Below are 26462 nucleotides of genomic sequence, written 5' to 3' on the forward strand. Positions count from 1 at the left end.
CTGTGGACAGATAGAAAAATGTATTAAGAAACAGTTGCACAAGATGCAGGTGTACGAATTTGCTAAGAAAAAATACGGTGATACGGGCTTAAATAAAGACATGAAGTAAAAATAGTTAAAGTGGGAGGGAGACAATGAGAGAATGAACTCTTCCCAGACTCAACGGAATCCAGTCATATGACTAGGCCACGTGTTGCTCTGCAGGTTGAAGGGAATCAGCGTGATGGAAGCAGTATTGTGTGGTAGGTTTACGTAAATGAGATATATAAGTCCAAGTGCTTGTTGCGTTGTGTGAGACGGTGACAACTGCGGGACTGCTGGCTGGTGATAATGTTATGCAGACGCACGAGTCAAATAGAATATTGGGAATAAAACAGGCAAAAAAGGAAAGAGATTACACTATTTGTTTTTTTAATATAGCTACTCTTGTATAACCAGAAAGGAGCGGTTTGTTATTATGTCTGAACCACAGATAAAGTATTGACAGCAAAACGGACATAAAATCAAGTAAAACATGATTTGTTTTCAGTCTATATTGTTTTGTATAACAGGATAGAAACAGTCAATTAAAAAAAAAAAAAAAAAAGAGACTGAGTAAGACGCTATTTTACAATATTTAAAAATTTCCCGCATTATCTTTTATTTGATTTTCTTATCAGACCGTTCCTGAGAAAGCCAACAATAGGCCTCTCATTTATCGGGAAGCAACACCAGCACCAATGGCAGGAACTCCCCAATCACTCTACAATGTGAATGTAGGGATCGTTCTTGAAAGAAAACATCATAAAAATCCCTACCTTCATGTGACGCCAATACCAGTAGATGTACAAGGCATGGCTCACTAACTGGTGGCCGGGAAAGGCTTTGTTGAGATGAAATTTATCATTTGCCAACAGTTTCCTGTAAGGCTTTATTGCGTATATTACACACACACACACACACACACACACACACACACACACACACACACACACACATCTTTAATGCCTCACGCCACCATGAGTACCTAGAGAGCAGAGAAGCAGGGCTGTGGGTGTACCAGGAGGTCCACACAGGGGAGCGACTCCCGCTATATACTATTTTCACATTAATTTTTCGCAAAAAAAGTAAAACACAGCATAAGTGTATGGAGCATTTTCGATTTCGAATTACGTGAAGTCTCAAATCATGTAGTATGAACCTTAACTCACCGGGCGCTCTTTCTCTGTGTGTGTGTGTGTGTGTGTGTGTGTGTGTGTGTGTGTGTGTGTGTGTAAAGTAAAGCAAAGTAAATTCATTGCCATTACTTACGTTACAAACACATGAAGACATAAGACACATAAAGCTTGGCACAGTTTGTCGAGTCGTACCTCCTAAGACAAACAAATGTTAAGAAATAAATCAAATAACAAATTGTGACAAGATGAACAAGCCAAAGAAAACCTTGCCAATGCAATGTAATGTAGTATAATAGTAATGAGTACAATATCTCAGGGAATGCATAATTCAACAAGGATTGAAAGAGGCGCCTGTGGATGAAATGGAACGCTTCATACTCCGTGACGTTTGTTTCGTGTTCACACATTTATCTATCACTTGGCTTTTTAAAAATTTACACAGCAACGTATGCAACATTCAAACAATACATGCACACCTTAGGATGACACTTTTCGAGATTGGTATTTGTTACATGTGGGCCAGCATGTGGGCGTGGCAGCTCGCCACTACACCTACGGAAAGTATTGATATTAATTCATACTCGAGCGTAACTTGCAAATGCTGAGGACTGCACGGACTGTCGTGTTGTAAGGCTGCCTTGCTGCTGCTCTGCTGGGATATTCCGTCGCTGGTGGCATGATCAGTATTGGTAGTGAAGTCATGAAGCTGAAGACCTTCAGCCTTTATGAGTAAATGGAAATGCTACATTGAATGAATGGCGGTGCATTCATGTGCGGTGGTGAGTGTGTAATAAAATCAATTATTCTATATGTTTATGAACAAACAAAAAAAAATTGTCCCAGAAACGTGGACAGACGATTCCAAGAGTTAAATAAAGATATTTTGTCAAAGGTGTGTATTAACAATGTCGATAGACTCATGTGTCTGGTGAAAGCGTTACAGCTACTAATATCCTACGTGTTGTGGCTGCGCCTCGCACCCACAACTGACAGCTGGGATCACGGGAGCGCAGGGCGAGCAAGGGGCGCTCGCCATTGGCGGATCACGGCCCGGCCAGGCCTGCGGTGATCTGGTTCGGGATTGGCCAGCGTGTCCAGCACTCCCTCTCCTCCGATCCGTTTCCTGATTGGCCAACATGTCCAGTTCTGATCGGTCACGTGATTGGCTACCTGTGATCCGGTGGAAAGTAATAAAACGCTTTGAAACACTAAAGCGCTCTGCGCTCTGCGCGACAGGAAATCCGGTCTTAGTCTCCAGTCCAACCTGAAACAAAGAATGCTGTGAAACCAAGGCAAACATGAGTAACGGCTATGATGACATGTTGACCCTAAGTAACTAACTTAACTATAGCATTTCCTCTTCTACTACCCTTCATTTCACACTACTATCCTGCACTGCACTTAAGCTATTAAAAAAAAAAAAAAAAAAACTATATAACAAATATAACAAGTACGTGATCAGCGGCTTACCGAGCAATGCGAGCGACAACAAAAATAAATAGTGATAAACAGCAAGACGGATAGCCCGCCACCTGTTACTCTAATACTTTCTTTCATTTTTCCCCCTGTTACATCTTGTTCTAGCTAGCTCTTCTCCTTTCATCCCCCTGTCTATCCCCCCCCCGTTCCGCTCCTTTCCGCGCTCTGCGCCCGGAGTTGCTGGGGAGGTGTGGATTCTAGCGGTCGTGCAGAGCATGGTGGCTCCCGTTACCACTTTCCCTCCCCGGCAAGGGGTGGTGTACATCGGCAATGTCTGCAGACAACCGGCAGCAGGGAGAGGCAAAGCAGGACACTAATATATATATATATATATATATATATATATATATATATATATATATATATATATATATATATATATATATATATATATATATATATATATAATAATAATAATGAAAAAAAAATCAAAGGGACCCTTATCAGTTTGATAATGAGGCACAAATTATTAATGAATTCTTGACTAGAGTAAGCCGCAAGGGTGAGCAATAATTAAAAATTACTTAGCAAGATGGTTTGCCCGTCATCTTTACACTTCCACTTTATTTCCTTTCCCACTATTGCTCTCAACACTTCCCTTCCCACCAACTTTTACTTCACCCATCTTTTCTGTCCCCCCCTTCAACGTTCAACGTTCAACAACAATAAATCAGTTCCTGACCTGCCACCACGGTAGTAGCTGCTCGCTACAGTGTCACTTGGCGTTTTGTGAGGCGCTGGAGAATCGAAGATCATGATGGCCTTCAAAGGCTGATAAATGTTCGTATCCGATGCTGCCTCGGACGCAAGTCATCTCGGAACCTGCCACGGCAGATATTGAAACTGCTCATCCGCGTAAGGATATATTGCAAGAATATTTCCCTTGATATATAATATTAAAGTTGAATTAATTTGAAAAAAACAATCAGAACACACACACACACACACACACACACACACACACACACACACCCTCGAATTAGAGCTACGGCAACTTCAGTCGGGGAGGTTTGTGTTCATACATATTGCATCCAGAATCCAACAGAACAGTGACTATCGATCTATTGACTCTAATGACAAAGAAGGCAAGAAGGCCCAGGATTGTGAGGCAAGCCATTTAAACATTTCCTGCAACTCCTGACTATACTCTCGACATTAGCGCTGCCCTCACCACCGCTGCGTCCCTCGTCATTAATATCCCAGCAGAGGCGTCGTGGGTCTCACTGGGAATTATGAAAGCCATTGAGCAGACTAATAACTCTCGGGCACATCCAGTGATTGATTTATTGGCTTATTGGTCTATTGATTTATTGATGCCAGTAAGTGTGTTTGTGGCGTGTGAGGGAATGTTTCCATTACTCGAAATTTGACACCGCCTTTTTAGTCTGGATGTGAGTTTACAAAGTTTTGCTGCAATGCTTCCACGGCGGAGCTCGAGCCTCGCCAGGAGCTTACCGTACATGTCATCCAAAGAGAGGCAAGGATGCTACGATAACGCGATGCTACCCTCCCGTGTCTCAAGGTCTTTCCTATTCCATATCCGTCTTGGTGAGGAATAAGAAAGAAAAAGAAAAACTAAATCTCTTCTTTACTCCAGAGAATAATGAGTTTTTTCTTTTTTCTTTCCTTTTCTCTATTTCTTGTTCTGTTTTTTTTTTATTTGAAAGTCTGAAAATACCAAGGCAAAATTCCCTCATTTCATCGTCGTTTCGTGGCATTAACCTCAGCGTGTCATTCTCCTCCACTGCTTTTCTTCATCAATTATTCCATTTATTTTCCAGCTATTTATACATAAATAGGTCTGGCGTCCCTTTGCTTTATTATTAGTGCTTTCTTTATCGTCAACCTCCCACCTGTACTTTCAATGAATATCGCCTCTTTTCTCTTTTATATCAAATTTTACTGTTTTGCTATAATCTCTCTCTCTCTCTCTCTCTCTCTCTCTCTCTCTCTCTCTCTCTCTCTCTCTCTCTCTCTCTCTCTCTCTCTCTATCTATCTATCTATCTATCTATCTATCTATCTATCTATCCATCTATCTCTCTTGCTTTAATCATTCCTCTTACTCTTATCACCCACATTATTTTGCATCCGCTCTTATCTTTTCTAATCCTGCAAGGCATTTTCTCCATTTCTTTCTTCATTCCGGTATTTTCTTAATATCTCCTGCATATTAATCTAATTTCCCTTCTCTCAATATTCTCCTGCATATTAATCTAATTTCTCTTCTCTCTCCCCTTCATTATTATATTTAAAAATCTGGCAAATCAGAATTACTGCGTCATTAATCATTTATATTTGCTACAATTAACGTTAATAAAGTCTGTCACTTATATTTAGCACCAAATTTTCAGTCACTTAATTATCTTAATATCTCTTCACCGAGTAAATGTTTCTTTTGAGGCTGTTTTTCATTCATAATCGTGGTAAAGTGTATAGCGTTTCACAAGTATTCGAGTGTAAATTAGACTGAAGGGTTCATGATTGAAAAAAAAAGTTGAAAGAAAGAAGAAAAAGCTGATAAAAGAAAAAATAGCTAATGAAGCTGAGAAATAACTGACTGGAATAGACTGAATAATCATGCTAGTGCAGAATCGTTAGGGAGAGTTAAAAGATTGGGTAAATGAACACATATTGATGACAGATGTGTAACTGCATGTTTTTTTTTTTTTTTCACGGAGACAACCACGTGCAGGCTCGCTGGCTACCTACTGCTTCCAATATATTTTTACCTTCTTAGTGGCACGTCTTTTCTTCTATTCAGTTGGGTATATTTCAACACGACCAGATCACCAATGATAGAATTAATCAACACAACTCACAAAAATCAATAATCCACCTTTTATTCATCATTATTTGTAGGTAAAATAGCACAAGAGAAGCACCAATACCATAGAAACACTAAGCCTGTTTTTTGCACAGGACTTGGTTTTAAATTGAGAAATAAAATAACATTACAGACTTAAAGCTTTGACGATGTGTCACTTAGCGATTACTGGGTTACTTGATTTCTACAAACGGAAAAAAAGCAAACCAATCAAGGAAGGGCTATACAAAAAATCGTCACGTTTGGAAGACACGGAGATCTTTTAATGGCAGTCAGTGTCTAGCGCAGGTAGGGGCAGTCATCGCCCTGGTAAGTGGAGTGGAACGCAGTGATGTCGATGCCGTTGTTTGCGAACACCTGGCGGGCGTGGTCGTAAGTCTCCTGCTCAAGGGTTTGGGAACGGGAGAGGATCCAGGCGTACTCGAACTGTGGCGTGACGACGGTATGACACGAGAGAAAGAAGCGTGAAATGGTTAAGTTCCGGAAAAAAGTGCGTGATATTCAGATGATAAGCAATGACAAACAAAATATCGAGTGCATAAGTTGACCAGCAAAGGTAAACTTTGAAAATTTCCACACAAAAAAGAAACTAATATAGATAAATACAATAGTATAAATTAACAAAAGACGATATATTAAAAATATCATGCCTAACTGCAAAACACTTAAACTCTCCCTATTTTATTTATCTGTCAGATCAATGAATCTTAAAGGCCGCTGCTACATCCGCAATGCTCTCTCTCCTTTAAAGCTTCCTATCCTGTTATTCTTCAGGGACTTCAATGTGTAGTAGCATCCAATCCATTTATACGTGAAATGAGAGTCAGCAGTATCTGAACATGGAGCGTGAAGAAGTAAACAGTAACTAAGGCAACACTACTGTGATGTAGTACAGTACGTGAAGATTTCAGGCGAGATCATTGTACATTTATGAATAGAAGACTTGAGATGTAAAATGCCTTTGATCAAAGAAATCTCATCTAATTTAGATATGTGTTGTGGTAATCATTGTGAAAAATACGCTAACAATTTTGAAAGAAAGAAAAAAAATAAATAAATAAAGTTCTACGCTGAAATATCAGAAAACAATTCCTTATACTCGACCGCATCGTTGAGAGGTCTCCGGTCGAACACTGGTACTGTATAGAAAATAAACCAGGCTCAGTGACTTACGCGCTCAGGGCCAAGCTGGAGGCAGTTGTACACAGCGGAGAAAGATTCGTAATCGGTGTCCAGCACGTGGTACTCAGCAGGGATGTCTGCGTGGCGTGAACACAGAATATATGAAATGGCCTAAGAAAAATTGTCAAGCAAGATCGGGTAAAGCCATAATTACAAGTTCATATGCTGCTGTCGGATATACTATGTTTGAAATAATGATATTGTTCTTGATATAATCAAAATGTTGTAAAAACTTTGAGAAACTTTGTCAAAGAATTTACTGGTAATGCAAATATGAGTTACTTCAGGAAGGAGGGAGGATCACAGAAGTGGAAGATCACCAGCACGCACACAAGATAGATTTTTCATCGATCGTATAAGAAAGCCTCAGTGAATTGTAATGAGTGAATTAATATGCTAATGAAAACATGAAATATGAAATAATACAGAAGCGAATCGCTGAAATGTGAAGGCAAGAGTAAGAAGATAATAACACACAAGATAAAAATTAGATACTCACATCCTGAAAACGTGACATAGAGCACGCCGGGCTCCAGCACAACCGCCGTGCCCACGATGTCAGTGAAGTTACCATCAGCCTTGCGGGCCACGTTGTGCACCTCCACCACGCCATCACCTGAGGGAAGGAGGCGGGCGGGAATGTAATGATGCACCAAAAGTTATAAGAATAATGACAACGAAAATGACTCCCACGCTTTCTGTTTGGCAGCTTGAGTGCGAACTGACAACACTGCCAGTAACAGAACACACAGAACGACAGTAAGACATTCACTCATTTCAACACACCGGGAACACTTACATTCCAACGTACAGATGTGTCAAAAGATCTCAAGACAAACCCTACCAGCACAATGAATGCCCCTGCCGCATGTGTGTAATATGAATACGGTACAAATATTTGTTATCGGATATATTGGAACCGTTTATAAGAAAGAAAATACAATGGCAATATTTAGCACGTCAGTATGTCATCACAGTGAACAACGCTGAGTCATTTTGTAATGCAAATCTGCATGATAGATCTCAACTTCTGGTATATATGTATTCAGAGTAAACACATATTCTCTCTCTCTCTCTCTCTCTCTCTCTCTCTCTCTCTCTCTCTCTCTCTCTCTCTCTCTCTCTCTCTCTCTCTCTCTCTCTCTCTCTCTCTCTCTCTCTCTCTCTCTCTCTCTCTCTCTCTCTCTCTCTCACCAAGGTCTGAGTAGATAGCCTGCACACAGTCCATGCCCTTCTGGAAGATGATGTTGAAGCGCTCGATCTCATACCACTTGCCCAGGTACTGAAGCAAGACAGGTGACCAATCAGTTAATAAAACACTTTGCAGAAAGTAATAGAGAATATTCATTCTTCTGAAACTAAAAAATATATATTATTCAAGATAGTCTTTGATGAAAAAATGAATTGGTGTTTAAACGTTATTCTAAATATTTTTATCTTTCGAACTCACCACCCACGCTCATGCTTCTGTGAATGGCACTTCCTTATCTGCATATTGTTCAAATGTTGCTTTAGTTATTCTAAATATTACGGTGAAATGTGTATAAGTATTCATCTATCTAATCTTTTTGTCTCATTGGGAATAGTAGATACACAAATCTCATCACCACCATATGAACGTTTTACAAAGATATAGTTGGAACAAAATCAAATAGAAACTATTTGATGAGTTTCATTTGGAAATATTGATCTTTTAAAAAATGAACGCAGAGTTATTCAGTTCAGTCTTTAAGGTGAAAATGAAAAAAAATAAGGAAGCTAACATAATTCAATATGACAAATAAGGAGTGAGCACATCCCTGACAACACTCACGGGGACGGGGTCGAAGTCCTGCTTGTTGGTGATGGTGGGACACTCGCCCTCCGTCACGTAGCGGAAGTGTGTTCCACTCCGCGCCTCGCTCACCGCCACCGCCGCCACCAGCAGCACACTCACGATCATGCCCTTCATCTTTGACTGAAAGACAAAGTAAAAAAATCACACAATGACCAACATAAAGGAGAAATCTAATGAGTCATCAATAACATGATTACTCCAGCGCGAATTTGCTATGAAGATGAACTTATGAAAGATAAAGATGAATTGTGAGGTATAAATCAGTCTAGACCAATACAAGACTTCGATCTTCACAGTTACCTCAAACTTTCCTTGAGATTCTGATTTCATGGGACACATTCTGATTTAGAGTTACAACAGTGATAAATAAATATATATCATAAAGGTGTATAAATAGATAGACCGATAAATACACTTCCTTGAACAAAGGTTGTAAATTTCTGTTACGAGTCAAACATTCGACAGAGCCATCTGTCTCTGAAGCTCCGTGTTGCAGTGCCTGCCTAAGTAAAAAAAAAATATATATATACAATTGGAGCACAGCAGACAACCTGCAGCAGCGTGTGTCCCTCACCTTGCTGTGTCGTCTAGCTATGGCGCTCAACTCACCTATGGAGTCTTTTATATCTATCGATTGTACACGTGGTAGTTATGTTTTCCAGTTTATATAACCATCAGCTCGATCCCACGTGTCGCGGCGCCACAAGAGGCCCGTGGGAGCGGCCGCGTGGTGGGTTCCTCTCATTGTCCCGCGCTTCAACTTCCTTATGTTATAATAAAGAACTTTTTCTACACAGGGCATTGATCCTTTCTTGACTTAAGAGACATGTGATGATATAGCATTAACAATGAGATGGGCTCGAGTTTGAAGCAATAGCGTTTATTTAAATGATTTAGTTGAAGCTTATAGCATAAACAATGATATATGTACTATTACGTTTATTGTGACTTTCAAGACGGATGATCATTTTACTGAACTCGCTGTCGTCCATTCTGCTCGAAACGTCCTCACTTCTTTCGCTCACATATAGCCAATCTCTTTAATTTCAGATAGTATTTTTTCCCTCATTGTGGTACATTATCACATCCTTTCAGGGAGGCCTTCCATCCCTCGCGTTGTCGAGAAGACTTTACGCTGTTATGAAACAAAAAATCAATGAATACCACCACCACGCATCAAAGTTCCCTTCACACAGAGATAAATGTAGGTTTTCACTTATAGATTACTGCAGATTAGAGATTAATGAGCTCGAGGTTACAAAATGTATAATCCTTATGAGCCAAGCTTTGAAAGAGGGTGACTAGGTAAAGTTTAATTACAATAGCTACAAGGAATGACAAAGCAATTAACTAGAGCAACAAGTGAAGTGCGAGGCAATAATTCTTAAGGACAGATACGAATTTTTCTGTTTTCAACACCGATTCAATAAACACAATTCTCTACGGACAGAAATAAATGTTCACTCTCGAGAGAAAACAATTGTACAGTGTTTGTATCCAATTCACCTAACTATTAAGAATAAAATAACTGTATAACAAAAGGGAAGCTGAAAAAAGCACACACACACACTAAAAAAAAAAAAAAAACACTTACCCGACACGTGTCAGTCCTCGCATAAAGCGTGCATACATAACAACACGTATATCCACTTTTATCTCTCTTTATAACTTCACCTAATCTTTGAGGCTTCCTGTTGACTTGCCACTAACAAAAGGAAGACCGCCATTAGACACAAGACACGCAAAAAAATTACAGTGGGTTTTGAAATGTCGAATGAGAATATTAAATCAGGAAAAGGAAACAAAAAAAAAAAAGAAAAAAAAAATGGAATAGCGGGAAGGATAAAATGACCAATCTGTTCCGACGTGGAGTGCTTGGCGTGGGCGGCTGAAAGATTAAAGCAAGAGAAAGATTAAAGCTGAGCTGGTGTGGAAAATGGTCAAAGAATAAAAAGTCTTGCAAAATTTCTATAATGTACGAGTAAATTTAGAGGATTACAAGGAGTGCTGTGGAGGCAAGGAAAAGTTTGAACTGAAGTGGAATGTTTTTATATTGATGAAAAACCAGGTAAGGACTGACAATGACAGTGAATGTGGGTAATATTTCTAAAAGGGTTGAGTCATTTCAGAAAAAAAGTAATGTACCATCAAATATTCAAGTGGATATAAAAAAAGAAGAGAAAGAAAAAAATAATTGTAAAAGGGGAGAATTTAGTGAAATTAATATTTGAAGGAGACAATAGCGGGCGATCATTTAGGAAAAAATAATATGTACAGATGAAAAAGAAACGAGAAAAGCGTTAATAAAAATTCTGCGTCTATTTGAAGAATGAAAAAAGAAAACAAATGTGAAAAATACTCTACAGGTGAGGGATTAAACCTTAATTTCTATTGCTTCTTTTTTCTCTCAATGCAAAAAAAAAAAAAAAAAAAAAGAGCGAAGAGTGACGGTGAGAATGGAGATCACGTTTCACTGTGAAATGGACAAAAAAAAAAAAAAAAGGAAAGAAAAAAAAAAGAAAATTACGTATATCCCATTGCAACCTAGCAGTGAGAAAAGCGCGGGTGGGAGATAAAAAGGGGGTGACGTAAATCTTACCTGCACGTGAGAAAGGTAAAAATCTCTGATGGAATATTTGATGGCATGTTGATGATGACGCGGTGAAGTAGCGAGTGAGTTACACAAGTGGCGTAAAATTCATGTGTGCGTGGGAAGGAGAGATTGACTAAATTTTGTTGAATATTTGATGCGATGCTGAGGAGGAGGATGTGAGGGAAACACGGTGGCTTTATTAGTAAAGACTGTAAAGGATTGAGGATTCAAAAGTCATGAGAGAGAGAGAGAGAGAGAGAGAGAGAGAGAGAGAGAGAGAGAGAGAGAGAGAGAGAGAGAGAGAGAGAGAGAGAGAGAGAGAGAGAGAGAGAGAGAGAGAGAGAGAGAGAGAGAGAGAGAGAGAGAGAGAGAGAGAGAGAGAGAGAGAGAGAGAGAGAGAGAGAGAGAGAGAGAGAGAGAGAGAGAGAGAGAGAGAGAGAGAGAGAGAGAGAGAGAGAGAGAGAGAGAATTTGTTACCAGAGACTCAGAAGCAATTAAGGGTTTCTTGACTGAGAGTGTAAGTGGCGCAAGAAGGAAATGATAATGCTGAGTCAGTTGGGAGTTGCTTAAAGATAAAATAAGTTTATGGACATGCATGATTGGTGAGTATAGCTATGCATGTTTGATATCGTAACTGACACGTGTCGGCTGGCTGTATTTTTCACGTGTCGGCTGGCTGTATTTTTCCATCTTATGATCTGAGGAATCTGGCGAGGTGTGGTAATGGCAGTGGTGGTGAGAGTGGTGGTGTGGATGATGGTCAGGGTGATGGTGGTGATGGTGGTGGTGATACTTGTCACTAGAAGGAACAGTGGGATAACAGAAGCATTTACCTTAATTATCTAACGCTTCCTACCTAATATTACATTGTATGAAGTCACAAACTACACTACAATCACCAACAAATTTGCTGATGTTTGGTTTTCTTTTTTTTGGTCCTTCCTGTGGTCATAAGACTGTCACGGTTAAACAGAGGGAATAAATATACACTCGCATGATGATTGTGGAGCGAGTACTGAAAGACGCAGCGATAAATATCTATTAAAGAAAAAAAGAAATTCCATTCAAGAAACACTGGCATAGCAGCAAGCAGTCTGGTGTGTCTCATGTGACTTGCTGGTATCACTTTCAAAGCAGGAATGTAAAAATACTGACACATGTGACAGGTCTGCAGGTTTGATAAAAAAGGTTTCTTTTAGTTCAAAAGCCGAGCGTGTCCGTGCTTGTCATGTGCGCGGAGTGCGTGTCTTTACAAGCCCAACAATGGTGGGTTGTTGATGGACAGTTACCTTTACTACTCCAAGTTCATATCCGCGACAAGTGTGCATTGATCTGCCACCTAGCGAAAAGAGGCGAAGTTGCTGCAGTTTGGGATCACTGAAGAGAAGAGAATCTGTTCTGATACTTTCTGATTTAAACACTGTACACACACACACACACACACACACACACACACACACACATATATATATATATATATATATATATATATATATATATATATATATATATATATATATATATATATATATATATATATATATATATATATATATATATATATATATATATATATATATATATATATATATATATATATATATATATATCATATATATATAATAAAAGAAGAAAAATTATTATTAATAATAATAATAATAATAATAATAATAATAATAATAATAATAATAATAATAATAATAATAATAAGAAGAAGAAGAAACAGAAGAATACGAAAAGGAAAACACTTGAATTTTGCTCCAGGTTAACACTAACATACATAAATTTTTTCAGATTAGACAGAACCAAAATGTGTTTAAAATTTCAATGTCTAATAGAATTCTAATACTAGTTTTTCCTTCAAAAAAGTCTCGGTTAATATATGAGGGAATAGATATTGCTCCACACGGTGATAGTGATATACTTTTAACTTATTCGGTACTGGGACGCATTTTTACCTGAGTGTTGTGTGTGATTAGACAATTTTATGGACATTAGGAAGGGTATATGGAGTTCAGAAGATTAATGGCCACAGTCTTCAATATTCTAACCCTCCACATAAGTTTCTGAAGCCGTATAAAATCACCAAATAGTAAACAGAATGAATGTGAAAACGCGTCATGATACTGAAGGGGTTAAGGATGGGGCTGGTCCGGCCTGTTGCTGAAGTGAAATCTTTAACAAAGCGAGAATAGCAAGATTAGTCATATTGTGCATATTCCTATAAACCTTAGAAAGACAGAATTTGTTTTCGCTTCTCCCAATGGCATGCAGAATATTTAAAGAGAAATTCGATAGCATGCATCGCTGTATTGCCACGACTTCGAATTCCTTAGAATAAGTATTGATGGCAGAAGCAGCGGCGGTGGTACAAGAAATGTTGACAGTATGGGTAGTGGTGTCAGGGATTAGACATATGCTTGTTTGTAAGAGCTGAAGTAGAGAGAGAGAGAGAGAGAGAGAGAGAGAGAGAGAGAGAGAGAGAGAGAGAGAGAGAGAGAGAGAGAGAGAGAGAGAGAGAGAGAGAGAGAGAGAGAGAGAGAGAGAGAGAGAGAGAGAGAGAGAGAGAGAGAGAGAGAGAGAGAGAGAGAGAGAGAGAGAGAGAGAGAGAGAGAGAGAGAGAGAGAGAGAGAGAGAGAGAGAGAGAGAGAGAGAGAGAGAGAGAGAGAGAGAGAGAGAGGAGAGAAAGCCTGCGAGAGAGAGAGAGAGAGAGAGAGAGAGAGAGAGAGAGAGAGAGAGAGAGAGAGAGAGAGAGAGAGAGAGAGAGAGAGAGAGAGAGAGAGAGAGAGAGAGAGAGAGAGAGAGAGAGAGAGAGAGAGAGAGAGAGAGAGAGAGAGAGAGAGAGAGAGAGAGAGAGAGAGAGAGAGAGAGAGAGAGAGAGAGAGAGAGAGAGAGAGAGAGAGAGAGAGAGAGAGAGCGCCGGAAACTGTGTGGCACTGGCGTAGGAAACAAAACTTGGTGGTCCCTTGTTAAGGACAAACAGGAACTGGCCACCAAGAATCCATCCCTCCCTCAGCAAGCAGGACGGTACTGTCGCCACCAGCAGTAAGGAGAGGGCACAGTTGCTGGCTTCCTTGTTTGCTGGAAAATGAAGGTGGGGAATCCACAGCAGCCACCGCCTCAGCTGGTCCAGCAATGTGAGAAGACTGTCACCATGGTGGAGGTGACGCATCAGCAGGTGAAGCGATTATTGCGGGGCTGGACACACAGAAAGCTACCGGCCCTGATGACATCAGCCCGCACCTGCTGAAGCGATGCTCCCAGGAACTGGCTGCCCCTCTCACCCAAGTTCACAACTTGTGTACGGGAAAACGTCTGGCCTTCAGTGTGGAAGGAGGCTCGAGTAGTTCCTGCACACAAAAAGCTCCAGGACGGACCCAAAAACTACAGACCCATATCCCTGTTGTCAGTGGTGGGTAAAGTGTTTGAGAGGGTCGTGGCAGAGGTGGTGTGTAGCCATCTCAAGGACAATGCCCTCCTCTCAGACCAACAGTTTGGGTTCAGACCTGGAAGGTCAACCTCCGACCTAATGATGCTTCTCACCAGGCAGTGGCAGGACGCCCTCGACGACGGCAAGGACACTATAGTGGTTGCTTTGGACATAGCTGGAGCTTTTGATAAAGTATGGCACAACGGATTACTGGAAAAGCTTCGTGCTAAAGGCATCCAGGGTGGCTTGCTACGACTCCTGGGAAATTACCTGCAGGACAGAAGCCTCAAGGTGGTTGTCAACGGGCAAACATCTGAGTCCCTGCCTGTGGAGGCATCAGTGCCACAGGGTTCAATTCTTGGCCCACTCCTGTGGAATATCTACGTGGATGATCTTCTCCAGCTACTGCCAGGAGTCAAGGCCTATGCTGATGACTGCACCCTCTCCTATACCTATCCACGCCAGGACAGTGGGCGGGCTGCTGAGGCCATCAATCAGCAGCTACGAGTGATAGAGGAGTGGGGTGCTCGCTGGCAAGTGACATTCGCGCCGGAGAAGACACAGGCAATGGTTGTCTCTCGGTCCCCAGCCGCCATGGCAGCAATGGCAGGAAAGTTGTCTTTGGCGCTGCTGCTCTCCCACTCCAAGATGACGTCAAGATACTTGGAGTGGAGGTGGATCGAGGGCTGAGGTTTGACAGCCATGTCAAATCCATTGCCAAGAAAGCCTCTCACAGGATCTCCGCTCTCAGAAGGATCGCCAGTTTCCTCGACAGGAAGGGGAGACTGCTGCTGTACAAGGCACAGGTGCGGCCCCACCTTGAGTACGCAGCTCTCTCCTGGATGTCCTGTGCCGCCACACACAGAAGGAGACTGGACAGCATCCAACGCCGCGCCATACGGCTAGTAGATGCTGCAATACCACCTCACCCAGAGCCTGAGCGTCCTCTTGATTCACTGGAACACCGCAGAGATGTGGCGGCGATCGTAGTGTTCCATAAGGCACAGGTGCAAAGAGTGCCACATCTGGCAGGGCTGCGTCATCCTCTGAGAGTCACCGCACGGAGCACGAGAACGGTGCTCAATGGTGGTGACGCCGTAGAGGTGCCGCGATCCCACGGGTGTCAGCATCAACGCACCTTCGCAGGACGCGTCTCCAGGATGTGGAACTTGTTCACGGCCGCGGTGCCTCACGTCCAGGAGATGAACACACACAGTGTCAAACTGATGGCACATAAGTGGAGACAGACACTGCCAACTCCTCTGACACTCTTTGTGACGTGACACTCAGTGTAGTGCAGTGCGTGAATAGTGCTAGTGAAGTGAAAAGAACAGTGCTCCATCTTGTATATTATCTATTTTTAAGTCTTGTAAATATTGTAGAGAAATAGATTGTAGTACCCTTAGAATAGGTAGCACACGACAGTGCGCCTTTGGGTACATGTTCTTCTGTATAAATTATGTTTAAATAAAAAAAAAAAAAAAAAAGAGAGAGAGAGAGAGAGAGAGAGAGAGAGAGAGAGAGAGAGAGAGAGAGAGAGAGAGAGAGAGAGAGAGAGAGAGAGAGAGAGAGAGAGAGAGAGAGAGAGAGAGAGAGAGAGAGAGAGAGAGAGAGAGAGAGAGAGAGAGAGAGAGAGAGAGAGAGAGAGAGAGAGAGAGAGAGAGAGAGAGAGAGAGAGAGAGAGAGAGAGAGAGAGAATTTTCAAGAGGATGCGGGAGATTAGTGAAGTCGAGTCTCTTGACAGGGTCGCCATCGTGTCTCAGAGGTGAGGTAGAAAATCCATGGGAGGTGAGGGAGGGAGGAGGAGGAGTTCAACACTAATGCCTCGTTTTTATAGGCACGTTTAAGCCGCTTATGCCACTGGGCGTTAAAAGACAGTCCTGAGTGGCGAAAGGCTTCCCTGAACAGCTGACTGTGGTCTGCAGCGTGCCCAGAATAACCACTAGTCTCTTCGAGAAGGTGATGTATATTTTACATTTTGATACTTGGTTCTCCTGTGGTGAGTCTTAATGGTAGCTCTGAGATGAATAACAACACATCCTCGTAAGTTACAGTAGAACAGAAGTAGTGTGTGCGTGTGTGCGTGTGTGTGTGTGTGTGTGTGTGTGTGTGTGTGTGTGTGTGTGTGTGTGTGCGTGCGCGCGAAGCCAGAACAACAATAGAAGCTGACAGTAAGCCTAAACGAGACACGTGGCCGTAATGAAATGTGTGCGAAATATAACACCTGTTGTGTGTGTGTGTGTGTGTGTGTGTGTGTGTGTGTGTGTGTGTGTGTGTGTGTGTGTGTGTGTGTGTGTGTGTGTGTGTGCTCACTTTTGGTGCGTCGACATACAGTGAGTACATGCTTTTCTGTGTGTGTGTGTGTGTGTGTGTGTGTGTGTGTGTGTGTGTGTGTGTGTGTGTGTGTGTGTGTGTGTGTGTGTGTGTGTGTGTGTGTGTGTGTGTGTGTGTGTGTGTGTGTGTGTGTGTGTGTGTGTGTGTGTGTGTGTGTGTGTGTGTGTGTGTGTGCACGAGTGCGTGGTCCAATGGGAACTCACGTCTGTTTCTTTATCAGTTAGGAAAAAATTGACTCAGTTCCACGTAACAGGTAAACTTTTGAAGAATCCCAGTTACGAAAATTAAAGCTGTGTGTCAAGGATCACCTCAACATTTGTTTTACCTTCTAAAATCCAATTGTGCAATTAAATGTTCAAGGGGATGAGTTTCCATTAATAATAAGTGATCAGTTTAAAAAAAAAATCTAAATTTGCGGAGCTCGAAAGTCAAAACATTACAAATTGTAACATAACAAAATGAAAGGAAAATCTTTTATATAAAACTGCAAGTCTGTTTGATTAACTTACTGTACACTAAGTAGCCTCATCCTTAGCCCTAGTGTGTTCTAACCAGTAGCAGAGTGATAAGATGGCACCGAGGAGGGCTTTTCCCCACCTTGAGCCAGAGCGGCCTGAAAAGAGAGAATAAGTCGCAATGAAGGGTGTACGGTATAAATCCTCTAAAGTACATGTGGCTTTTAACTATGTAACGTGTGTGCAGCTTGGGGGAAGATATGGCGTGAACGTTTGTGATGACAGCACTGCCGTTTATGAGTAAGACTATTTATTTTCACAAGTTAAAGAAGGAGATATGAAGACATTTGCTCCCTAATTTTGGCTAACGATTTTCTGTCTTGTAGAGAACCAGCACCTAAGTGGGCCTTTTTTTTCATATTTTTTGTCCTTGGCTGGCCCTCTCTCCTGCATAAAAAAAAAAAACCAGCCTTTTTTCAATATAGAATGACTTGCATTATCATTTTCCAAGTAACTAAAACTCGTGAGACACCATGAATTAAAAATGTGCCCGACATCTATATTTCCTACCGTATGATAAAAAAAAAAAAATGATAAACAGATAGGTCAGCTTTGTCCTTTCCTGTGACGCAGATGACTTTCTCTTACTACTAGACACTAACTCACTGATTCTTTGGTCCTTGAGTGACGCCCCTCGATGGCCCGGGCGACGTGCAGGCTTGGGCCACACACCGCCAGCGCCGTCTACAAGCTTGAGGAATGGATGCGATTACGGCTCATACAGAACGTCGACAAGAAGACGCTTAGAAATATGATGGCGAGCATGAATCCCCTGAAACGAGAGGCAATAAATTTTCGAGACATCACGAGCCACGCCAAGAAGGAGTATTTTATTCAGGTGAGGCGACAGACACTCCGACATCCACCCTGGTATGTCTGTGTCTGGAAGCAAGGAAATGAGTGGAGAAAAGGACGAGGGCGAGGAAGAATAAAAGGAGGAGGAGATGTGCAAGAGGTGATGGCGGAAAACATGAAAAATCTACACTACAGGAATAAAATAAAAGAACAAAAGAGAAGATTGAATACCATCTGCGTGCACTATTCTAGTTTGAAGGTCATCATTATTACAGTGTGAGAGAAGGTCAGCAAAGCGATTTTGCTCCTCGCCTACATCTCCCGCCTTCGTTACGCCAACAGGGAAGGGAAGCCTCTGAATGTACATCTCAAATATGTAAAACAAAAAGATCAATTTAAATATCTCTGTCAACATTTTGGTCTTAATATTTTGTTGACGGGTGTTCTGCGCGGGGCCTGCACTTCCATGACCAGTATCTCTTCCATATATCTGAAGGCCTCTTCCGTGATAATGGAATATAAATGTAAAGGGTGATAAAACATACATACTACTCATTAATTCAAATTATATTCGTCTAAGATGATGACAGAAGTTTCCCTGGTCTTTATATTTTATAATCCTCGTTCCTCATCACCAAGGGAAAAAGGATATGAAAAGTGTTGAATTTCTATTAACACCTTTGTTCTTGTATGTATTGCCATTAGCTAAAACCTCAGAGAAAATTTCCAAAAAATCTCTAAAATTACGTTCAATGTTGTCAGTTTTTATCCTTTAAGACTGAATCCTTCACCCAGACCTCCACTTAATTCAGCACCATAGAAAATGTACACCTTTAGAAATACAGTAGACGGCACTGAATAAAAAGATGAAAACAATTAAAGAAAGAAACACTCAGAATAAAGAAAGAAGAAACTCCACGCCAAACTTACGGCAAGTGTATGGTCGCTACAATCTAAATACTGTATAATAACTTCTTTAAGGGGCAGCTGCATGAATGAATTGGTTCCGTACTCTTTGTGAACAGTGTCTGCAAATTTGATAGAGGCAGAGAACAGGGAGAGAGGGACTAAATATTTCAGGGCCTCCAACTTTCGGTCTGACACGATGTACTTGTTGCCGAGGCTCTCATAGGAGTGTGTGACGTGACTGCAGACTCAGGGACACGATGGATCACAGTCTGTTAGTACCACGTTATTGTTACTATACCTTTCTGGCCCAAACATACCAATCAACGTCCATCTTTTTATACCTCATGGAAAAGTAATGGCGGATAAAATCATTCTCTCTCTCTCTCTCTCTCTCTCTCTCTCTCTCTCTCTCTCTCTCTCTCTCTCTCTCTCTCTCTCTCTCTCTCTCTCTCTCTCTCTCTCTCTTTCTCTCTATTGACTCTACAAGTGATCAAAGTACTCAGCAACATTACGCAGATTGAACGGTTGAACAATGTCATATTTTCCGGGAATTGGATATCGCTAACCTTTAATCTTTTGTGCCAAGGGTCACTCTTATGATACTCGTAATGGAATCAGGTTTAGTGTCGTCATGTCACTGCATTCCACGGTAATCCATATTGTTTGTGCATCCACAGTACAGCTCTCCATGTCCAAGTGTTTATATATCACCCTTTTTATCAACGTTAAAGTAACACTTCTCATCTTTCGGGGGTACAGAATAACCTCATCTATCTTTCTAAATCACCTCTAGGGTAGTCCATATTGCACGTACATTGTCAGCTCTCTTTCACCCGGTATACATTATTTCATACCTTTACAATATCAGGACTGCACTTGTCATCTATTGGACCCAGAATAACCACATCCATCTTTCTAAATCACCCACATGTCTTCTGTTATCGAGTGTTCTTCCTCCTTTCATCTTCTCCTAACTTTTGTCGAGCTGGAATTGTACTGTGTGGGTTGAAATCCTATTTGGGAGTCGCTCGCATACATAAGGAAGGGAACAATACATTATGCCGGCTCCTGGAGAACCTCAGCAGCATGGTGTCCTTTCGAGGCTTGAGCATTGAGTGAAGCCGTTGTCTTTATGCTGGTGGTCCGGCGCTTGTTTGTTATGTATGAGAAGGTGGAGTGGGAATCGAAAGGAGAGAGAAATGGAAGGAAGAAGAAGTAGAAGAAGAAGAAGAAGGAGAATGAGAAGGAGAAGGAGAAGGAGAGCAACAGACAATGAAGTGAAAGGTTGACAGGATAAAAAGAAAGGTCTAAAAAGTCACAACAGGATGTGATAGGGAAGGTCAGTGAATTACATCTCGAAAAACACTTGTGTCCAGTCTCTCTCTCTCTCTCTCTCTCTCTCTCTCTCTCTCTCTCTCTCTCTCTCTCTCTCTCTCTCTCTGTCTTCCCTTTGTTGGGTTCGGCTCCAAGGCTGAGCAGGGAGTGTGTTTGCAGTAACAACTGAGAATAATAATTCCTGACAGCACAAAACACATTACCTGAGGCGGGCACCCTCCTCCATTACAGTAAGTAATGCCCACCGTTGTGTGTTTTCGCCAGCACAAGAAATTACAACTTGTGAAAGCTTCTCTGAGACAATGTTTCCATGGATCTTTTGGGGAGAAGTGGCCATGTTCTTTTTTTTACAACTGGTCCGCTTAGGTCCATATCAAAGAAAGGATCAATACACTTTCTTCTTCTTCTTCTTCTTCTTCTTCTTCTTCTTTTCTTCTTCTTCTTTTTTTTTTTTTCTTCTTTTTTTTCTTTTTCTTTTTTTTTTTTTTTTTTTTTTTTTTCTTTTTTTCTTTTTTTTCTTCTTCTTCTTTTTCTTCTTCTTTTTCTTCTTCTTCTTCTTCTTCTTCTTTATTATTATCAGTATTATCATATTTCACTGATAGAGCGTAACTAGCATTTTCATTTTACCGCTGTCAAGTACTACAAAGAAAATAGATTATTGTTACACTTTCAATCTTGCCATTTCTTCCCGAAGCATATCTAATATTTTGATGTCAGCGCTGTCAGTGATAATAAAAAAAATAAGTGAATAAATAAAATAAAGCATCAATTGAAATTACGTAAAAAAAAAAAAAAGTTGGGCGATAATTTATATATAAGGTTTGCGTAACCCACTTAGCTGCCACCACCATCTCGCATGAAGGACGAATCATAACTACTACGGCAGTGTGTGTATTATTCAATTTACTTTTATTATTTTTACATTTACTCTTTATTGCTATCATTGTTATTATTATCATCATAATTACTACTATTATTATTCATCGTTTACATGCAGGACGCTTCATGTATTTATGTACAAGAATACTTTGTGTTGGTGTATCTTTCAACCCACGACCACTTTGTTCAGTCAGTCACCGCTTGCCTCTCGGACGGTCTGTCACGCGGTGTGTACGCTGCAGTCCCTTTAATGAGCTAGAGCCGTTCCACACAGTGTTTGCTCTCATTTCAACCACTGGACAATTCTTAGAACCATATGTACTCTCTGTAGTACAATGACCACCACAACGACCCCTTTCTACCGCCACACTGTCCATTAATATTTCCACCAAAGAAGCCTTAAACATTAACTCTTTATTAGGAGTTTCCATTAGCTTAGATACAAACTCTTTATTTATGCAAGCCACTCAATAAATATTTCCGCTAGAAAAACCTTAGGACAAACACTTTTCACTATTAATTTCAGTCGTATCAAGGGCAAGAACGTAGCTTGGGAAGAGTGAAGACAAGGGAAAAGAAGAGGGAGGGAGAGAGGAAAGAAAAGGCAGAGGAGGAGGGAAGAGGTGTAGGAAAAGGAGGAGGAGAAGGAGGAGGAGAAGGTAAAATACGTGTTGGATTTAGACCAAATGCTTACCGATGCACTTAAGATAATGGTCTGATAATGGTCTACTTGGTCCTCAGATTAGTTTACGAGGTCCCGTGGAAAGGCAAGGGCAAACAAATTCATAGAAAAAAAGTTTCCGTGACAATAAAACCAAAATAAAAATACTGACTTAGATATTGCGCAAAACAAACCTGGAATAAAGCAATTAAGCGAGAGAGAGAGAGAGAGAGAGAGAGAGAGAGAGAGAGAGAGAGAGAGAGAGAGAGAGAGAGAGAGAGAGAGAGGTGGGAGACGGGATTTCTTGCCGTAATTTCTTGTGAGTGCAAAATTATGACAAAGACGCTCGTTTCTCAGTTTTCGTGACACTCGCCAGCTTTAATTTCACCTCCAACTTCCCCGAAAAGGCTAACTGGGGAGAAGTGAGGTGAGGGAAATGGGATAGGGAGAGACAGCAACATAGGACGGAGTGCGAAGTGAGGGAAAGTGGAGGTTGTGACGGAGGAAGGATTGAGAAGATAGGAGGGGATGAAATGTTATAAGACTAAACACGAAGAAGGGAGTAAAATTATGATAAACGGAGAGAGAGAGAGAGAGAGAGAGAGAGAGAGAGAGAGAGAGAGAGAGAGAGAGAGAGAGAGAGAGAGAGAGAGAGAGAGAGAGAGAGAGGAAGGGGTGAAGATAGTTACAGGTGGGGCCATTTATCACACTGGCAAGTCCTGAGGCAAGTGATGCATCTCTCTCTCTCTCTCTCTCTCTCTCTCTCTCTCTCTCTCTCTCTCTCTCTCTCTCTCTCTCTCTCTCTCTCTCTCTCTCTCTCTCTCTCTCTCTCTCTCTCTCTCTCTCTCTCCTCTCCACACATACACACACACACACACACACACACACACACACACACACACACACACACACACACACACACATGTTTGTCTATTAGTCTGTATGTGTACTGTGTCCATGTGTCCTGTTTGTCTGAGCACCCCTCTCTCTCTCTCTCTCTCTCTCTCTCTCTCTCTGCTTCTAACACAGCAATCACACATCATCATCAAGGCCACGGGGAAGCAACACAACAACACTAACCACTGAGATATCAAGCAGTCATTCACACCAATCATCAACATATCACCACTAGCAATCTTCTCAACATCAACAATGCCAGCCCGCAGGAAATCATACACAGGAAGAGGTGACCGATTCATTTCAGGGTAGCAGGTGGGAGTCACACACGCCTACATCCCGCCCTCGCATGCTCACAGTTGGACGAGAGGAAATAAATTGCTTTCCCTCTGAAACACTAAAATTTTGGTCCCTTCCCGTGGGATCTGGGTCAGTCATTACGGCGGAATCTGAACTGGATGGTTTCTGTCTGGGCTGATGGTGATGCGTGACGCGGGGAGTGAGCAGTGGGAAGAGAGGGAGTGGGAAGCGTGGGGACAGCAGTGTGATAGTGTGCTGATAGTGCTATCGTGTGGGTAGGGAGAGCTGGGACTGGGAGTGAACAGGCGCACACACACACACACACACACACACACACACACACACACACACACACACACACATCCTCACACCCTATCCACTCCACACACACACACACACACACACACACACACACACACACACACACACACACACACACACAAACTATTAAAAGAGTCATCATCATCAGCCTATATGACAGCAGTGCAGGGAAAGGTCAACCTACAGTGGGCACGTCAACGGTTAAGCCCATGAGTGTGCCTCGTTATAAGAGGTTAGGACATCTTAGCAGGTTACTGTTGAAGAGTTTTGTGTTATAAACTCTCATTTTCTCGATTTAAGCACATAATAATATAATGGAACCCGCAAGAAGACATACTTACCTATTTTCATCCATCTTCCCCATCCATAAATCTGTCTAATCCTATTTTACGGCTCCCAATGTCTCAGCCCTTATGACCTATTTACTGAGTCCCGTTCCTACTGCCTGGTACGTGAGGACTGGGTTGATGTATTTATTTTCTCGTGAATTTTAAACCATGATCTCTTAAGTTTAAATCACTAACTCGTTTCTTGGTGAGCGCCACTAATCTCAACAACTCTACTGAATCAATGTTGGCAGCCTCATTGGTTCATATGAGACCTCGCTATCAAATGGTGCCTGTAATGATAGATATACAACAGAAGCAAATGAACGCCTATCAGTTTTATCGCGGCGGGACCATAGAGTCACGAAGCGGTCGTTACATGCCAAGTGAAGGGGAGAATGAAATACAAAACCAGCCATTGTTAGGGAACTAATCGGAGCAAACACGGATAGAGAAGAGTACATAACAAAGGAAAGAGACAACAGTTGCAATATGAAAATGCGTAGAAGACCTAGACTTGGAAAAAAAAAGCCAAAGTGCATAAAAGAAAAAAAATGTTCATTATTGCCCCCATAAATATTTTACTTGTGGATCATCTTGAAGTGTGTGACGACTGCTGACACGACACAACAACTAACAGTGATAGAGGATCCTGAAAGATAATCGTATCAATAGCATGAAATATAAGAAAAAAATAATAAAAAAGACAAAAACAGTGACGCAGTACGATCGTAGTTACAGGATACTTCAAACAGTAGACACTCAGCACAAGAAGAAAAAGAAAAGAAGAAACTGGATCAGAGGTACAAGGAACAGTAATTTCAAGAAGCGATCGGGTGTATATGAAGATGGATGATAGAGGAGACTGACGCAATGAGGGTAAATGTAAAGGTTAAAGCACACAGCATTGTCGAACGTGAAGGATATCCAAAACACCGGCAACTTAGAGCTTATAGGTAGGCATAAAGTAGTGAGGGTCGTACTTCTTGTAATGGAAAGCCACATATGTTCAAACAGATGACGGACGTGGTGCAAAAAAATTCAATAGGTCAAGGGAATGCCGAGACGGTGGGAATGAATAAATGACGATATGCAAGAGTAGAACAGCTGGTACTGTGACACAAGGAAAAAACAGAATGACAATGGAAGTGACGCTATTGGAAAGGAAGTGAAAAGGAACACGGAAGGTAAGACGCAGAATCAAGAATAGAGGACGCAGATATGGAATTTAGCAAGGAAGGGATAGCAGAGAATCAGGAGTAAAAGGCAAGGGGGAATGTACACTGATATGAAATTTAGCAGGAGATCGAACAGAGGATGAAGGGAAAGAAGGAAAAAGAAAAAAAAAAAAAGGACAGGAAGGAGGGTGCAGAATCAGAGGTAGTAGGTAAAGGAATTAAGGAGAAAGTTAGAGGGGAGACAGCGAATCTCAACAGAAGTACAAAGAGCATTCATTACACGATTTACGTAATGTAGGTGAGAGGGAGAGTGGTTGCGAGTCTGAGGGATCAAGGAAAGGTTGATAAAAAAAAACGCTTCCCTGCCAGAGATAAGCTCACCAGAGGAGAAAATTTAAGAGATGTAGAGGACAGATATTTTCTTGGAAGATGGAGAAAAAAATAGAGGAATAATAATAGATGGTGGATCGTGGACGCGAACTCGGAGAATATTGAGTGACTTTGAATGTTGATAGGAGGATGAATTCAGTGCTGTCAATATGTTATATGGCGAAAGGCATTGAATGAGAGAGAGAGAGAGAGAGAGAGAGAGAGAGAGAGAGAGAGAGAGAGAGAGAGAGAGAGAGAGAGAGAGAGAGAGAGAGAGAGAGAGAGAGAGAGAGAGAGAGAGAGAGAGAGAGAGAGAGAGAGAGAGAGAGAGAGAGAGAGAGAGAGAGAGAGAGAGAGAGAGAGAGAGAGAGAGAAGACAAAAGGAGATAATTTGTAAGAGATCAAAGTGTGACATGGAGCAATACAAGATACAGTGGAAGGGGAAGGAAGAAGGTGAGTGATGGAAGCAACGTGAAACCAATACGTCTGTGCTTCCTATCTCGCTCCCTGCAGTGTCAGTCCACGTATAATCGGAGTGCAGTTGGCTTAAATTCAAAGCAATACATAGGGTAAACATAGTATTTATTTAGAGTTAAGGTAATGAGAGTAATAAAAGAAATAACCAATAGAAGACGCAAGTTCCTAAGAAGAAAATAGAAAAAACTTAATCCAAATAACAAAGTGAAGTGTCTTGAATTGGTGCTATGTCCTTCGTCATTAGCACTGTTAAACGCTTCAGCCTTTCATGAAGACTATTCTAATGCAGAGGTCATATACGCTATAAATTGGCTTCCCATGATTAATTTTCCCATGAGAAGTGGAAAATTCTTTATCAAATTATCACTGGCATTATGAAAACATCCTTGAGAATTCGAAAAGATTGGATTCTTTTAAAGCTAACAGAGATGAGACACCGAAAAGATAAGTTTGACGACACCACACGGAAGTAAAGACGCAGAGTACTTGGAGAGGACAGGGAAATGAAGGTGTATGATTAAATATTTGGCAAGGTGACCCACGTACCAGCAGGTTTGATTGACACTGGCGGGGAAAGCATTTCTGGCACGGAGCATGACTCTTCAACGCCAACTTGCTCTCCCAGGCAGAATATCTCAACTTCGCATAGTTCGTGGCTGTTGT

At 41.4% G+C, this 26462-nt stretch overlaps 1 protein-coding gene and 1 long non-coding RNA gene across 4 annotated transcripts in view; both read right to left on the reverse strand.

Annotated features, from left to right (window-relative positions):
* Positions 1–5456: 5456 nt before the first annotated feature.
* LOC123515075 (apolipoprotein D-like) lies at positions 5457–17450 on the reverse strand. Of its 3 annotated transcripts, none has more exons than XM_045273488.1 (6): positions 17347–17450; positions 8457–8600; positions 7838–7925; positions 7143–7259; positions 6635–6720; positions 5457–5887 (listed from the first exon to the last, which is right to left on the reverse strand). In XM_045273488.1, the coding sequence occupies exons 2-6, from the start codon at positions 8592–8594 to the stop codon at positions 5741–5743; spliced, it is 576 nt and encodes a 191-aa protein (XP_045129423.1). In that variant the 5' UTR covers positions 8595–8600; positions 17347–17450; the 3' UTR covers positions 5457–5740. The 3 variants fall into 3 exon arrangements, with proteins under 3 accessions (XP_045129423.1, XP_045129424.1, XP_045129421.1); XM_045273489.1 differs by lacking the exon at positions 17347–17450 and adding an exon at positions 9090–9114; XM_045273486.1 differs by lacking the exon at positions 17347–17450 and adding an exon at positions 8781–8834.
* A 2562-nt stretch (positions 17451–20012) lies between these two features.
* LOC123515076 overlaps positions 20013–26462 on the reverse strand; it is a 17414-nt gene continuing 10964 nt past the window's right edge. The window contains exons 3-4 of the long non-coding RNA XR_006677766.1: positions 22100–22102; positions 20013–20023 (exon numbers count right to left, since the gene is read on the reverse strand). This is a non-coding gene — a long non-coding RNA (uncharacterized LOC123515076). The remainder of the gene's footprint in view (positions 20024–22099; positions 22103–26462) is intronic.

Source organism: Portunus trituberculatus, chromosome 38 (genome assembly GCF_017591435.1).
Source record: "Portunus trituberculatus isolate SZX2019 chromosome 38, ASM1759143v1, whole genome shotgun sequence".
Classification (NCBI taxonomy): Eukaryota; Metazoa; Arthropoda; class Malacostraca; order Decapoda; family Portunidae; genus Portunus; species Portunus trituberculatus.

Excerpts from the sequence above, each read along its gene's own strand:
- LOC123515075 (XM_045273486.1), bottom strand. The coding sequence starts at position 8,819 with ATGTGTCCCATGAAATCAGAATCTCAAGGAAAGTTTGAG. Across the intron at positions 8,601-8,780 it reads AATCTCAAGGAAAGTTTGAG|TCAAAGATGAAGGGCATGAT; the intron begins GTAACTGTGAAG and ends TTTGTCTTTCAG. Across the intron at positions 5,888-6,634 it reads TCCAGCTTGGCCCTGAGCGC|TTCGAGTACGCCTGGATCCT; the intron begins GTAAGTCACTGA and ends GTCACGCCACAG.